The sequence below is a fragment of the Mytilus galloprovincialis genome, chromosome 1, assembly GCF_965363235.1.
Source record: "Mytilus galloprovincialis chromosome 1, xbMytGall1.hap1.1, whole genome shotgun sequence".
Taxonomy (NCBI): domain Eukaryota; kingdom Metazoa; phylum Mollusca; class Bivalvia; order Mytilida; family Mytilidae; genus Mytilus; species Mytilus galloprovincialis.
Window position 1 is genome coordinate 104,627,604 of NC_134838.1, and position 17,068 is coordinate 104,644,671.

The following is a 17,068-nucleotide window of genomic DNA, read 5'->3' on the forward strand; positions in this document are numbered from 1 at the left end:
TCCATTCTCAATTTTATTATACGAACAAGAACAAACAGCTCTACGTTGCTTTGATATTTATCAATTTTCAGGACACATTGCGAAAAATGATCTTCAATATTTCGAAAACATGTGAAATAAAATTGCTAACACGGTGGATCGTCGAGTGTCAACAAACGTAGTAGACTTGTTCACTGAAAAGACGAGGATAATGGTTTCATCTGACATTTGTTATGCAAACCCAGTTTTGATCATGATATTTAAAAAGACGTACTTTTTTTCAATCTATGTATTAATAAACTAGAAAATTCCAAATTGTAAATATCTCTTCATCTGGACCGACTTGGCATCTACTACGTTTGGACGGGTCCATTTCATTAGTAAGGTGATCGATAAATATTACGGAGTTTTGACAGAAAAGGAAAACGAACTTATTGTTATGTGTTTTCAACAAGGGTTTCGTTCCGCTAAATTATTTGCGCAAATAAAGTTTTGTCTATTTTTAGATTACAGGTAATAATTTGACACGTGTAGTGATTTTGATTTTACGGTAAATGTATGAATGAACGATAATTTTATGAATGAACAAGAGCACCTGACCTCTTAAAGAAACACAAATTAAACATAAAAAACCGTATTTATTAGGAGATAATTCAGTTAAATTTTCAATACTAAATCAACAACTGAAATGAATCCATATTTTGTTGAAACATCGTACGAACGGCGGAAAACGGAATCGCATTTATAAAAATGTACTTTTTTTCACTCGGACTTCTATGTTATTTGATAGTCAAACGGTTAACCCTTTAAATACAAAAATACATCTACAAGAACATATTCTGAAACTTCTTAAATCCACTAACTTTTTTTTAAAGTTTCAAGCTATGTATTGCATTAGAAAACATACATATAATAGGTGTTAAAGAATGACTGACCAGGAGCCTGTTTAACAAAATACTATGGCTTGATCTGGGCGGAGTCTCTGATCTGGGTCACAAAGATGGCCATACGCGACGGCATAAAAGCAATTGCTTTAAAAACAATATATGGTTATTGCTTTAAACTTTCTCAGAAACTATTTATGATTATTGCATAAAACTTCCACACAAGACGTCATGCGTATCATGCGCTCATGGCGCAGCTGTTTATTTGTTATTATCTTGAATATTATTATAGATAGAGATAAACTGTATACAGCAATAACGTTCAGCAAACTAAGATCTACAAATAAGTTTGCATGACCAAAATATTCAATTGACCCCTTAATATTGCCCTTTATAGTTAATTTTTAACATTTTTCATAAATTTTTGTAAATTTTTAGAAAATATTTTCCACTGTAATTACTGGGCCAAGTTCATTATAGATAGAGATAATTGTAGCAACAAGAATGTTCAGTAAAGTAAGATCTACAAACACATCACTATCACCAAAACACAATTATGTCATGAATTTATCCGTGTCCATTGTTTAATATGCACAAGACCAAGGTGAGAGACACAGGTTCTTTAGAGCCTCTAGTTGGAATAAGGGAAAGGGGAGGTGAACATTTTTTGGGTTCAATTTTTCTTATTTCAGATTTCAGAAATGAAAAAGAAAATTTCTTCAAATATCAAAGGATTAATATTCAACAGCAAAGTGAATTGCTCAAAAGCAAAAAAAAAAAAAAACATTTTAAGTTCATTAGATCAAATTCATTCTGTGTCAGAAACCTATGATGTGTCAACTATTTAATCACAATCCAAATTCAGAGATGTATCCAGTTTGAATGTTGTGTCCATACTAGCCCCAACCGTTCAGGGTTCGACCTCTGCGGTCGTATAAAGCTGCACCCTGCGGGGCATCTTTTTTTATATATATTTTCGAACATTTAAGATGTCATCAGGTTTCTGTCAGTGATTTTTTTGTTGTGATATGGACATGTCTTAACTTAGATGTGCATTGGAAAATACTCTTACATCGTGATTACAAAGTCCTCTAATCTGAATTTCTCAATTGCCAATAAACGTTGTGCCAGTGTTTGGCAAATCAAGACCCCACTTAAAAGAAAGAAAGAGATGAACAGCCCTGTTTGTCAATAATTAATGAAATAATAAATTGATACCTAGTTTGTTTTTGATATCTAACATCCTGTATTAGCATGGTCCCGATGTTGTTGGACTTCTTCCCGTACTGAAGTAAACCCGATGCCAAAAGAGGAGTCGAGGAGGCATTTATTTCGAGGCATTTCGGGATGTACGTTTTCTTTACCCGAACAGGTCAGGTCAAAATGGACCCCATTGTTTGGGGATGACAAATCCACAAGTAGGGAGAGTAACACGCTCTCTCTACGTCAAAAACCTTAGCAACATCTCTCTGAGGGGTTCGTAGGTGAGTTTGTTGCAGGGCAATTCTTCTGTTCCTATCCAACACACAAGTAGCCTCATTTTCAAGATGGACTTCAAATTTTCATCCCTTTATCCCGGCCGACTAATTTTGCAGAACACTGCTAACTCGGTTTTATTTTTTATGTTTACTTTCTTAAAAATTCCCAATGGTTAAATCGGATGTAGAAATAATCCTAGCCTTGGACCATCACCTGCTTTAATAAACGGTTCGTCCGTTTGACTTTGCTGGATGCTGAAATACGAAGCTACGTCCGGATAGAATGTTGACCTTACTAAATCATAACTGCCCTGTTCTTATCTTGTCGAAATTAATAATATCTAATATATATATATATATATGTCACAGGATGTTTAGTAATTTTCTGCATTCAAAAAAGTATATCTCCGTCCATTTACCATGCTTCAAATATTTTTCACCGGACCGTCCTCGTAATCAGCAAGTATTCAATTCAATCAATAGAACCTTTTACAATTGTATGGAATGGAAAAATTGTTTAAATGACTTTTACATATGGTATTTGAAAATGCTTCCTTCTTATCACGTTAACGTCAAAACTCAACTGAACGTCCTTTTCGGATTACGGCAGATAAACATGGAATAAAATTTAGCATCCTCATCTTCAAAATTTTTCGGGGAGAACAAAACTATTCAATAACAAATAAATGGCTATCGATTCTGGATCAATTTAAATGTACCTGTATCTGAAATATAAAACCAAATGTCCTCTGCTGCATTTTCATTTCTGACCTCTCTTCACTAGGAATAAGGAAATAAGAGTTAAGCTACACCACTGAAAACTACTTCATAGACTTTCCCCGAGTGGTTATTTTTTATTTTCTTATTTAAAAAAAAACGGTGGTCTTTCCAGTTTATGAAAATATAAGTATGATTTTCGATTTTTTTGTTTTTACGTTGTAAAGTTTGTTGCTGTATCAACTAATGCCACATTTGTGATATTGCAAGAGAGAAAATCAAGCCGTCGATAGAGGGAATATAAAACATCAGATTATTTTCATGGATATGTTTTGATAAGCAAAATTAATATTTAATAAATACTTCAAAGATTTAAATTTTATAAAAGTATTGAGGTCAGTGTTACGTATGTACATTTAAATTTGTTAGGTAACGTTTTAAACATGACCTTAAACCTTAGAAATAAAAGAACAGTACCACAATTCCGTGTTATAACATTCTGTGAAGTTTATTTTATTTGGATATGGTTATTTAACATGGAAATAAGAGAGAATATTAAAATAATGAGCTATTAGTCCACAAAACGGATAACTACGGTCATAACTGGGGCCCATATATAGATGTATTATTTCAAGGTCAAGTTACCTTTCTAATCGCTTTTATATTCAAAGATGACCACTCTCTGGCAATACAGAGGATTTATATATGAACTGATTCAATATAAGCCAAACTTCGAACTTCCTTTCAATAACTTTATCCGTTTAAAAAAAATACAAAGTAAAAAAACATCAACAATATTACGACGAAATAAATGATGGTGAACTAAAGTTATGTTATACACATTTTACGATAATATCCCTTGCATACTTTCATTGTCCATTATTTTTTTTCAGCATGACAGCATAGGAACCAGAAATTAAATACATGTACGGCTGCAACAACTTGCTTTACTTAATCTCAAAAAACGGATAAAAAATTTAACATGTCAATTTCACTTTCTATGCTAGATAGTTCCATTCCTATTGTCTTATTTAACTATGTATATGTTATATTTTAAATTAACACGATTGTGCATTGCAATGTTTCTTTTTTACACAAAATACGCATTACCCTCAAATGACCTCATTTCTATATACAAAAAGTCGCAATTGTATAATATATATTTACTTGAATTTTGAAGGCCATTTACTTTTCAGTCTCCTTATATAATTTTCCAGTACACTTATTTTTATTTTTTCACTTGAATAGGTTTTCTGAATGTTGAAAAATTATATAAATCTACAGTTGTTTACAGTATATACATAAACCTTTATGTGTTGTCACTAAATTAAGAAAATACTTGTGAACAATATTGGAATGTAACTGCATTGCAAGTTTTGTCTTGTATCATAAAGAAGTTTTTGTTTCAGTCAACCAGAATCTATTGCACGGTTTTATTTTGTTTCCAGAAATTGTAATACATTCCCGGAAAATATATCTGTTAGCATAAGTCTGACTTATTTCAACAACACAGTCAACAATTGTGTCCTTTTTTCTGTGACGGTCCGACTAGCGGATGAACAATACATATTTGAGTATAAACGGGAGGCTCCTTCTTTTTTCTGTGACGATCCGACTTGCGGATTAACAATATAAATACTTGAAGTATAAACAATAAATATTTTATAACAATAAATACACATTTACAGTATACATAAACAGGGGTAATAAATCAACTGGGGACAAAGTGAAAGCCGTATATATACAATGAACTTTAATAAATAAAAGATGTGAATTATTTCGTCTTTCTCCATGAAAATTTCTTTTTCTTTTCATTTTGGGGCATTTTGAATGAATGATTCAGAAATAACAATAGATGAATCACTGCAACGGGCTGTGGAAACTTAAGAGGTCCGAGAACGAATATCCCCTTAAAACTGACTAAAGGAAAAAGTTGAATAAATATTTATACATCATTGTACATTATACATGTCTACATTTTCAGTTCATAGAATTAAGCAATTGTGATGAGACTATAAAGTAACAATTCTCTAAGGCTAACTTTTGACTACTCTTTTTGATTTTCATGCTCTCAAATCTTTTGGCTTTCTAAACTTTCGTTCTAGGGCGTTCCTGCGATAAAGTACATTAAGGCCATAATAGAAACATGTGTTTCACGCACGAAAATCACACATATATGTGTGTTTTTGTATAATATTCAATTCTGAAACAAATTGGTATACATCATACAGCAAATGTACCCGACACTTGAACAGCTCAATATACATCTAATAAGGAATTTAAAAGGTTTTGATTGGTCATGTTGAGTTTTGATTGTCTGTTGTTGTTTCACTGCTTTGACTGGGCGTACATCGATCTACTTGGCCCGACGTTTCTGGTGTAAAACCACGATTATCGAACGAGCTTTCCGATATGACATTTTCACCAGTGTCCTCTGGCGATATATGTTCTACTGAGATACTAATATGATTTTCACTACTGTCTGGATTGTCTATGGATGAAGATGGTCCTTGTATAACTGTTCCATCTGTAGTTTGATTATTAGAATGATAGTAAGGATGACTTTGAGACATCACGTATAATGGATTTGGACATTCAGAGTCCATTTTAAGTACTTCAGAATAGGCTGGCGGTAAATATTCATCATTAGATTCTTTAACTACATCTTCGTATGCTGGTGGTGTGATGATCTCCGCAGTTGAATCACATCGATCACGATGTTGGTCTCGAGAAGACATTAACAGATCAGCTATGGTCGTTACCATTAATCTTCGACCTGCAACACAATCATAGTGTGACATTGGTCATAAAACAATCAAATGTAATTTTATTTCAATATTTCAACATACTTTCTCTAATTTTATTTGTTTTTGATCTTGTCCACCCAATTTTCCAATAACTGCAATACATAAGTGTTCCCCCTTCTCTTATTTATCATACTAGCACTATAACACAATTTTGATAATAAATTTTATTAAAGACAGCGATTGAATTCAAGTTTAAGCTACCATGGAAATATTTAAATTCATGGTGGTTTAATATCTTGGCCATTATATAATTAGGTTATTTGTGTATACCAATATTGGCAAACGTGAATATAATATTGCAATCTACTTGCATGAATTTTCGAATTCATATTTCAAAAGATATTTTTTTTTATATTTGTACGGATAAAAAAAAACGACTTTGGATTCATAAATAAATTTAAGGAAAATGATAGATCATTCTTGTTAGGTTATTTCATAATAGAATGTAATGAAGGATTAATTATTTTGTTTTTAGCGAGAAAAGCGGAAAAAAGTGTCCTAGTTTTTTCTCCTAATTTCCTCTTTACTGTACTTGATAATTTATTTCGAAATTCTACAATATAATTTCCCTTTATATCTACGTATTTTATGTTTCTTTTGTTCATATATAATAAGAAAATTCTGCACTACCTTTATTTCAAAAACAGAACAGGTGACATTATGGCATTCACTTTTTATGATTATTTTGGAAATAACATGATAGACCTTACATTTGATCAGTTATGAAAATAATATTTTTATGGCTCAATAATAATGTATAGAATTTTATGAGGGTTTTAATGGATAATTTAGTGCTACAGAAAAACGAAGGCCCTCACTATAATTCATAAACAAACTCATTGGCGGATCCAGGGGAGGGTTCCGGGGGTTGGAACCCCCTTTTTTGGCTGATCAATGCATTTGAATAGGGACATATAGTTGGACCCCCCCCCCCCCTTTTGTCCTGGGTTGGGACCTCCCTTTTAAAATGGCTGGATCGCCCCTGAAACTATACATGATGAGACTGTCGAAAGTGTAAATATGCATTTGTTAATTTCAATTTTATGCATACGATGTTAAATACCTCCATATCCCGGCATGTTGCCTCGTAGGTTCTCTTCGCCTCGGGATCGACCAACAGGAACCGGACGTCGACATCTCTCTCCTGTTCTTCTTAAAACCATTAAACATATTGCACAAGGAATCAGTAATCCAATGGCTAGCAACAAGTAGGAATACTGGGGAGGGTCTTCATTTCTGAAATAAATCAACAAAACATGAATATTTTTACCGCATGTTTCCTTCAGTATGTTGTTTGTATAGATAAGAGTCTCATGTCACTATTACCATAACAGCAGCTACTCCAAAAACTTACGGACAGCATACTGTAACTTATGGACGACACGATATACTAGTAATACTAAAGTGTTATCAAAATAAGCATGCGTACATCATGACGTTACGAAAGGCGTCAAAGAAAAAAATATAATTAGCCTTTCAAGACGTCATAATTATTTGGACTAGGTATAGTACTAAAGCGTATCAAAATATCAAATAACGATGCATGTGGCGTGCTGTTTCCACTAGTGTCAAATACTCACAAACATTATGAAATTACGGTAGATGTATTATGGTATAAAACAATGTTCAGGACTTCAGGTATAACAGATACATGTGTTGCAAGACCAAATATACTAATAGTAACTTCCATAGACAATAAAACTTCTGGATTATATAGTATTACATTCTTAAAATATTTGCTTTAAGTGACGAACCTATAGTCATACAAATGTTACAACTGCATCCATGCACAATACCTACTTACGAAACTAATCATTGGGCTGATTTCTTTAATTTTTTTCAGACTCTAAACAATTTAGAAGGTGTCAAACTGAATAGCTACTAAGTCTTGACATTTTTTGTGGACTTTGTGTTGCTATTTAGATGTCTCATTTGGTTGATGTCTCATTGTCGTATACCTCATATGTCTGTTTATTATCATAAGTACTGAAGCAAAGTCATTAGGCGCAATGTTACTGCCGCTGCCACAATGACTTGTTTAATACTTACCAACAGCTAAGTATATATATATATATCTTGATATATTGTACTACAAAGATATTCAACAGTAATCTTTAAAAGAACACTATATAAATGTACACTACAAATAGGACAGTAAATAATGCACACTACAAAAAGGACAGTATATACTAAAACTAACGGACATCTTGACATAGAGTACTAGAGCCTATTAATTCTACAACCATAATTACAGCTAACTGCAGCTTATCAAATAACTGTCCATGTCAGACGTAGGTTTAGAGGGGGATGAGCATATGCTAAAAGCATAGACACTTTATACGCCCGTCAAAATTTTGACGGGACGTATTATGGTATACAAATGTCCGGCGTCCACATGTTGCACCGTAACTTGAGAACCACTGATCCAAATTTCATGAAAATAAACATAGTTGTTTCTTATGATGGTCAAACGGTCTGTAAAATTTTGTGGTGAAAACAGGATTTAAACTTTTTGAGTTACGGGATGTTATAACTAAACAGGGGTGTGTTTTTTTCACATGTCACGCCGTATCTCAAAAACGATTTATGTTAATTGCTTAAAACTTTACATATTTCTTAGTTATATCAATCTAAATTTCTGTACGCTTTTTGGTGATGATTCAAAATAAATATTAGAGTTATTGAGTTTTTTTTGTAAAAAAGGAAAAAGGGGGGGGGGGGGTTTCACATGTCGCGCCGTATCTCAAAAACGATTTATGATTATTACTTAAAACTTTTCACACTTCTTAGTTATACTAATCAAAAGATCTGTATACTTTTTGGTGATGATTCAAAATTTTATTTTAGAGTTAAGTTTTTTGTAAATAAGGGGGGTTTTCACATATCACGCCATTTATTAGAAACTGTTTATGATTTTTGCATAAAACTTCACACACAAGACGACAGGCGTATCATCCGCTCATGGCGCAGCTGGTTATTACAAGTTTCGCTCCAAACCGCCTTAGCTTGCCCCCCCTTTTTTCCCCCATTTTTCAAAATCCTAGATCTGCACCTACACGCGTTCACAGAAAAGTATTTCAATACTAACACCTAAAACATCATCAGCTATAAGTATAATATACAATCAACTTACTGGCAGCAGGGTGTAGTACCATATCCATTAAATGTTGAGTTACCGCAGCAACCGTAATAACAACTATTCCAGTATGATCCATCTAAAGCCATACATGTTGAACTTCTGGCACATTCTACTGTAAAAGGATAAAGTTTGGTTTAAACATATGTTATTGTCAAAATAAACAATAGGTTTGGATACAAGTTATAACAATTAAAATAATTCTCTCCAAATAAAGTACAATATACAAAATTTTAAGATGACAGCAATCATATAATTCAGTACAATAGGAAAAATATATACAATAAATATATTATGTTTAAAAAATAACAGTTGGAACAGCAATTGTTTTGTATGGCGTATATAACTATGTATGTTTCTGAAAAGGATTGTGTTTTGTTTAACACTAGTTTCGTCTGTTCTAAATAAAATCTGTTCTATGGAAATAGCAACGAAATGTTGGATGTTTTCAAAGAGTTGATTTTCAAAATTCAAGGATAAAGAAAACTGTGACAATGAATGTATTGCGTAAGGAAAGAGTTCTTAAGATGTTTAAACCGACGTTATTTTATTTTCTTTATAAATGTTCATGTTCTACTTGTTGCCCTTTGGTTACGTAAATGGTATTTTTTTTGTTATTTCGCAACGTGTATCGACTATGTGCAAAGTTATATAAATGTTATGAAGCAGAACTTAGAATATTGTCCTTTTTTCGATTTACTCATTATTTTTAATGTAACTTGTAATCTCCCAAATCGCCTTATAATAAATTCCCCGCTTCTTACGAGTGAAGAAGACTGCACTGCATTTTCTCATTAATCCTAAAACTACACCGTCAAAATTTAATCAAATTAGTTATCATTTATTGACCAATTGGTTTTTTTGACAGTCACACAACTGGTCAATTGTTTATTTTAGTCACACAACTTGTTAAGATTTTGTTGAATAGGGGAATATTCTCACTGAATTAGTATAATTTTACATATACTTGTATGCTGTATACGGCTAACGTTTGGAGAAAAAAGGAACGGACAACCTATGTAGTATTTTACCACTGTCTGAAAGCTTAGAAGAATAATTATAATATCCCCCCCCCCCCAAAAAAAATAAATTCACATGCTAATACTTTGTGAAAAAGAAACTGCAATAGACGAAAACTTATATTCTGTTGAACCTTTTCAATAACTTTGACTTGATATCAAGAACAAGAAACAACAAATGGTATTAAACAAATATGTAAATTAAAAAAATGTTGAGCAAAAAGTCAATAAGCATTTAACAGATCAGCTTTCAATATCCCATAATAAAAATTCCCGTACTAAATTATTCATAAATGGTAAAACGAGCTTACAAAGGCTGCCTGTACTGGTTATTACATGACCGAAATATAAAGTTTAAAATGTAAAACGTTTTGGTAGGTGTGGGATAATGCCTACTGCTGAAAAGGACTGAAAAGTCTCTGGTCTTGGATTTGACCTACAAATTGAATGATAAGAAAATTCTGTTGTATTGCATGACTTTGATTCACGATCCTCTATGTATACAATCACATTATGTTTGATAAGACTATTGATGCTCTTAAAGCTGTAAACATATTATATTAGCCCTTGTTATATTTTAATTTCATCGAAAATTAAAAGATTTATCAGGAACTTTTTTTAGCACCAAAAATGATAATATTTATTTAAGTTCTTCATTCCTTTAGATTTTGTTTGGTTTATTGATCAATAATAATAGTGATCTACACTAGTTTTATAAGAACAGATTTTTGATTTTATAAACATATCACAATAGACATGGATTTTGATGATGTCGTGTTATTGTCGTCTTATTAACATTTATTAGCACCATCATTATCAGATGGAACAAGTTTTTCTCAATTATGCGATTTTTGTAGTTTTCCTTTCAAGGCCAGAAGACATACAGATTCCTTCCAGTTCCTATTTCATACAGATGCACAAATATTTGGAAATGCCAGTTATTGTAAACAAACTTATTTTTAATTATATCTAACAATCATGATTGTTAATTGTTACATAGTTTGAAATGAAATTAGTATACTTCCGAGAATTCGTGATTCTTTACTTGAAAGGACACCCATTGATGTAGGATACATGCATTATCGAGCAGTGAACACTTAAAAAGTCTTTCGTTATCAAAAAGTGTTTGTTATGTATAAGTATTTGCTTTCGCGAAAAATACATTTTCTTTTCCCTATTTACAGAAAAATGCTTACTTTGAAAGATCGCATATCGAATATATTGACCGATTTAAATGTGTTGTTAGTATTATACACATTAAAATAACACTTATTAGTTAATAATAATTGATAGTTATGGATTATCAAAGAAGTTTTTTTCTTCAACTGAAATCGCGATTTCTGAATAATATTTTACAGTAATAACCATCACTAATAATTAGAAATATATTCAATAAATTAACGAAAAATTTATTTACCTGTAGTTGAAACAGTCGAAACAAGTAAGCTTAATACTTCTTTCCTTCCTACCATTTTGAAATATTTTTCTTGAATGGCATTTAAAACCCGTGACCGAAAAAAACACAGTGGACTAAAATACACCGTTCTAGTTTAAATATAATCAGATCACTTAGTATAGGAAGCCTACGTTGTTTACATATACAATATTTTGCTTCGTCATACATTACATGTACATATTACACATGTATGACGCGATTTACTGGTAAACCCGGGTGTCATTTTAGATCATTCTAACCAAAATGTGTGAATTACAAAATGTGTGAATTTGAAAAAAAGACATTAATATATTAGAATTACTTTAATTGTTCAAAAAGTTTACCAACAATAGTGACATATGACCTCGAAGGCAATATTTCCAACTTTTTTTTATATTTGTTTTCTTGTATTTACTTTTGACTTATAAGCTCTTGGTTATTTCTGCTTTTTACGATAAATGTGCTGCCCGAGGTCATATCTGACTAGCCAAATATCGCGTAGCAAAATGAAATTTCCAAATACAATTTTTGCTTGAATTATATTGTCAAACTTACTTTCAACTTATAAAATATTCGCATTCCCGATTTTTTTTTTACCATCAAACGTTAGAAATGGAATAAGTATATATATGCGGAGTCACATGTTAATTAGGAAAAATAAACTATTAGAAAAGTAACCCTTCGTGATTTGGAACCTGTATGTGCTATACGATCGAAAATGACAAATAAGTGGGGAGAAAAAAATCAAACACCTTTTTAATTTACTAGAACAATGCAAACTAAAAAAAAGTCTGACCAGGTTAAATTTGGTACATATTTATTCCGATCCCTGCATGAAACTTATTTTTTTTAAGAATCGTTTTATATATAGTCAACAAAAGAAACGATACACGACTTTTTTTTCAAATTAAAGATGAAGTTTTCCGTTTCTAGGACTAATATTGAAGGTAGTAATATTTAATGACCATGGAAATAAATCCGTTTAAAAAAAATGTTTTTTGCTCTCATGACGTCATTTTGCGAAATTTAAATTTTTTGACAAAATTTACATAAAACGACAATTTTAAAAACAGAAGTTCCAACTAATGATGCCAACCTCTCATTTAAAGATAAAGACAATGTTTGCTATAAAGTCTTTTTTTAAAAATCGTACAGTTTCTTTGTTTATTTGTAAAGCAAAGTTCGGTCCGACAAGAATCGTTAAAATGTAAACATTATCAATTGATTTACCATTGACAGTATGTGTAAAGTGAATTTAAAAAAAACGTTAATAATCTTAAAACTAATCCGAAAGGTTCCAAATTTCCTGTGTGCATTTTTTGAGATTTCAAAAAAAACTTTTTTTTACCAAAAATAAAAAAAAAACAATATTTCAACCCATTAGTGACAATATGAACATTACTTGATTAGCATATTGAATATTTTTTAAACAAATTTGAAAATTCATTTAGTACTTAGAAAATTATGTGTCGATTTTGTGTCCAACTTTCCGCAAAAATAATTTGCATCCTTTGATCGTTTACATGGAATTTAGTTACTTTCCGACAGGTTTTGATTTTCATTATCATATGTGCATACATTGCAAATGAAAGCTTTTTAAAATAGTGTATCTCATTTTGTTTTAGTTTTAATACTTTTTGATAAGTTTTTATTCTACGGTCGTGTATCGTTTCTTTTGTTGACTAGTATATATGACAAGGTTGTACATTAAGGATTAAAATATCTAGTGCTCCTCTTTGATGTTTAGATGGTCTATTTAACAATTAAATGTGCAAATATCACGGCTTTTTAAACTATTTGGGTAAGAAATGCAAACATTTTTTGCAAAATTAGTCAAGATGCAACCTCCTAAATCTGTCATTTTCTTCCCGGCGATATTAAAAAAATTGCAGACCTGTTACAGTGAGCTTGAAACATAAAATAATTTTGGATGCAAAATATCTTTTTTATTTTTGTTATATATACTGAGACATGAAACTTCAAAAAACATCGTCTTGTCTTTTATGCAGGTGCGTTGCAGGGATAAAGGAGTGATTTTTTATTTTTCTGAAATAAAAATTAAAGGTAGGACAACTATATAAAATATATAAATGACAATGGAAATATAAGGAGAGAAGCCAGTATAAAAACTTTGAAGTAAAATGGTAAAAAGGAAGTTTAATTAAAAAATGACTAGACTAAATGCATTTTTTTCCACCATGCACCATATAAGCATCTATACAGAGAACGACATACGAATATGGTCGTTGCTTGTCCAAAACACACTTCATGTAGAAAAACCTCACTCAATAATCTTAACTAGCTTTCAAAAAACTTTGTTAAAGATACAAAACTATCAATTTGCGAAAACTTGAAACCTTCGATCGAACATAATGTTCAAATTTACAAACATGTTCAAAATTTCACCAAAAGGTCACAAACAGATTTCATCATCACAGAATTAATAGTATATATGACTTTGTAAATTTTCGTTCTTTTTTTTTTAACCTATATATACAATAGCCCCAGCGTATTTTATTCTATTAAACTGTTTGCTTTACATGCATGTTCATAATACCATTATTGTATTTATTTATATTGTATTATGGAGAAAAACTGGTAGGATTTACTTATGTATAATCCGTGTTGCTTTAATTTGGCAAATAAACTATGTTTCAACTAATGTTTTAATGTGGCCGTCACATAAAACTACAATTACAAAGACCATAATTTAATTTACTGGTTTGACGTGCTATTGTTTTAACAATGGGGCTAATTTGATTTGTTATGAACTGTTCCAAATACAAAAATAAAATGTTCAACATCGATGTCCGACAGTAAGCTAACTGACGATGTCACTGATTAATGACAATTAAGAAGGTAACCCATATTTATGGAACCACGAAATGACAGAAAGACCGCGGACTTCAATCATTACAATGATGTTAATAAATATGCGAAAGCTTCCGATCTTTACAATTTTCCTTCGTGTAGAGCAGTTTCCGATTTGTTCAAGTTCCAACCTTAAAAAAAGTAAAATGAATGCATGACCCTCAATAGTTCTCTATATATCCTTTAGTTAGTAAGTGAACTTTATCCAAACATATCTTTTAGTTAGTGTGTAAACTTCACACACAAATACTTGTTTTTAATTGTAAGGGGAAGCGTTCCCCATTACAATTTATCGGCATGTAAACAGACTGATTTCCCGAAATAATGACTGATTGACTATTGGTTGCTAAACGTTCAGTGACAAATATTTCAATCATGTTCAGGACGAGAACAAATTAACAAACAATACAATAAAGGTAGGTCCTCTAACAAAAGCAGTCCGGGATGGAAGTCGGAGAAATTTGGGAAAATATGGGTATATCAGATAGGAAAATTTAGTCGTGCAACTGGTCACCTTATACGGATCCCACAAAGATTTGCTGCTAAGGGTTATTAACATACAAAAACGTGGCATCTCTCTTATACACGAGGCATCCGATTAATTCAACGTCCTCATTTTTACTAGACGTTGCTGCGAACTTGTACATCCTGCACAGCCAAATGGAAGCCCCACTTTAGTGAGAGCTTTACTGCCGGTCTTTGGAAGACCAATGGTGACCATATGTCTATTCCCCAGTCACCATTGGGGGTCTTTCCTGGAAGAACATGTTCAAACTAAGGATTTGGATCTAAACTGTTTCAAATATTAAGCTTTGAGCGTTCCTTGTGAAGTTAAATCAATGAAGCGCTTCGGACACATGCAATCTCTAACGTGTTGTTTTTCTATTTTCCCGCAGTCCTGGACCGATACCTCTGCTGATGGACTATCAGTATCCGGGGTGAAACAAGTTAGTAGTCGGTACTTTGGTAATGACTGATCTATAACACACCTCTCTAAATTTGCCCGTTTATAAATTTTGGAATTGTAAAGAAACTAAGATTTCAAAACCTACAGCAAAAACGGTTGAGCCAAGTTGATTTAATGTCCTTTCTAATCATATAGCTCCACAGTATAGCTAGCCTCCTCAACAATTTCCGTTATTTTGTCATTTAAGGGCCGAGAGAATGACTCGGCCTCTTAGTGAATCTTAGTAGAAGTAGTCTGACAGTTTTGATATAAATGACCGATTACCGAACTCAACATTCACAAAGAAACTTACGACTAAGATTGATCGTAAGTCATGAACAATTCAGTGTACTTAAGATAAATCTTAGTCGTAAGTTTTTTTGTGAAATCGACTCCTGAACAAAAAAGGGGGAGGGGGTCCCAACCCAGAGTAAAAAGGGGGGGGGGGTTCCAACTATATGCTCCCATTTAAATGCATTCTATTCTATTCTACCATATAGTGACCGCCTTCAACAACTTGAAGATTATGTCACAGGAATTGATCGGCCAAAAAAAGGGGGGTTCCAACCCCCGGAACCCCCCTCCCCTGGATCCGTCACAGCAAGTCTTCTAAACCTTGACCCAGTAGTTTCAAAGGAGATTTTTTTTGTTAAAGTTAACAGACGACGATGGACGCAAGTGATTTGAAAAGCTCATTTGGGTCCGGTGAGTTAATATGTAATAATACCGTAATTTGTCATTCATTTCGGTAACAGTTTTGTAACGACGCAGACGACGACGCCAACGTGATAGCAATATACGACGAAAAAATTTTCAAATTTTGCGGTCGTATAAAAACTATATTAAACCCCAAATAAACTCCTACTACAACAACCTGTTGATGGATAAGTTGAGATCTATAGATGATAGAATTAAATTATTTTTTTATAAAGGACTTCATCCAAATCTGGTCTTCATTTGTTTTTGTTGTTGTTATATGTCACAAACTGTAAAGTTTATATGGCAATAAAAATTGATAATTCAATTAAAAGATTAAAGTGAACTGTTTATTTAGACTAATGATCCAATTGTCACCTAATATCAATATAAGGTGTGAATTACAACCGTCACACGTTCATGTAATTAAATTCCAATCGACGAACACGCGTCTTTAAATCGGGCGTATGACATTTGCGCCGATTTTGAAAATTTTCATTCTTTCATTTGCGCCGATTTCATTTTTTCATTTTCGCCGATTTTATATTTGCTCCTAATTAGATTTACAGGTAAGTTAATACTTGTACAAATACTGTACTATACCATTGATAACATCTGGTTATAATTGTTGTTCATTTATGTTTAAATTACTTTTGATTCATATTGTTCTGGAAGTTCGTTGTAACATGATGGACATATTACACACTGAAACGAGCCAAGTAGTCAATTCTTTAGTCATCGAGGGCCATATATATCGGAAGGTTAGTGTCCTGAAACCTAACAACATATCTTACAAATGTACCACAAGAGTGCACACGCTGAAATGTCTCGCCTTCTATACTAATCATTGATATTATGTTGATAGTCCTAAGTATAAAGCTAAGCTTTAATACAACTGTCACATAAACTTAACATTAACCAAGATAACTAAACAAAGACCAATGAACCTTGAAAATGAGGTCAAGGTCAGATGAACCATGCCAGGCAGACATGTACAGCTAACAATGCTTCTATACAACATATATAGTTGACCTATTACTTATAGTTTAAGAAAAATAGACCAAAACACAAAAACTTAACACTGTGCAATGAACCGTGAA

The 17,068-nt window shown here is 32.2% G+C and overlaps 1 protein-coding gene across 1 annotated transcript; it reads right to left on the reverse strand.

The window, feature by feature from the left end:
- Positions 1-4,703: 4,703 nt before the first annotated feature.
- LOC143048475 (uncharacterized) lies at positions 4,704-11,595 on the reverse strand. The gene is made up of 4 exons (XM_076222162.1): positions 11,438-11,595; positions 8,999-9,116; positions 6,929-7,101; positions 4,704-5,834 (listed from the first exon to the last, which is right to left on the reverse strand). The coding sequence occupies exons 1-4, from the start codon at positions 11,490-11,492 to the stop codon at positions 5,356-5,358; spliced, it is 825 nt and encodes a 274-aa protein (XP_076078277.1). The 5' UTR covers positions 11,493-11,595; the 3' UTR covers positions 4,704-5,355.
- Positions 11,596-17,068: the final 5,473 nt, after the last annotated feature.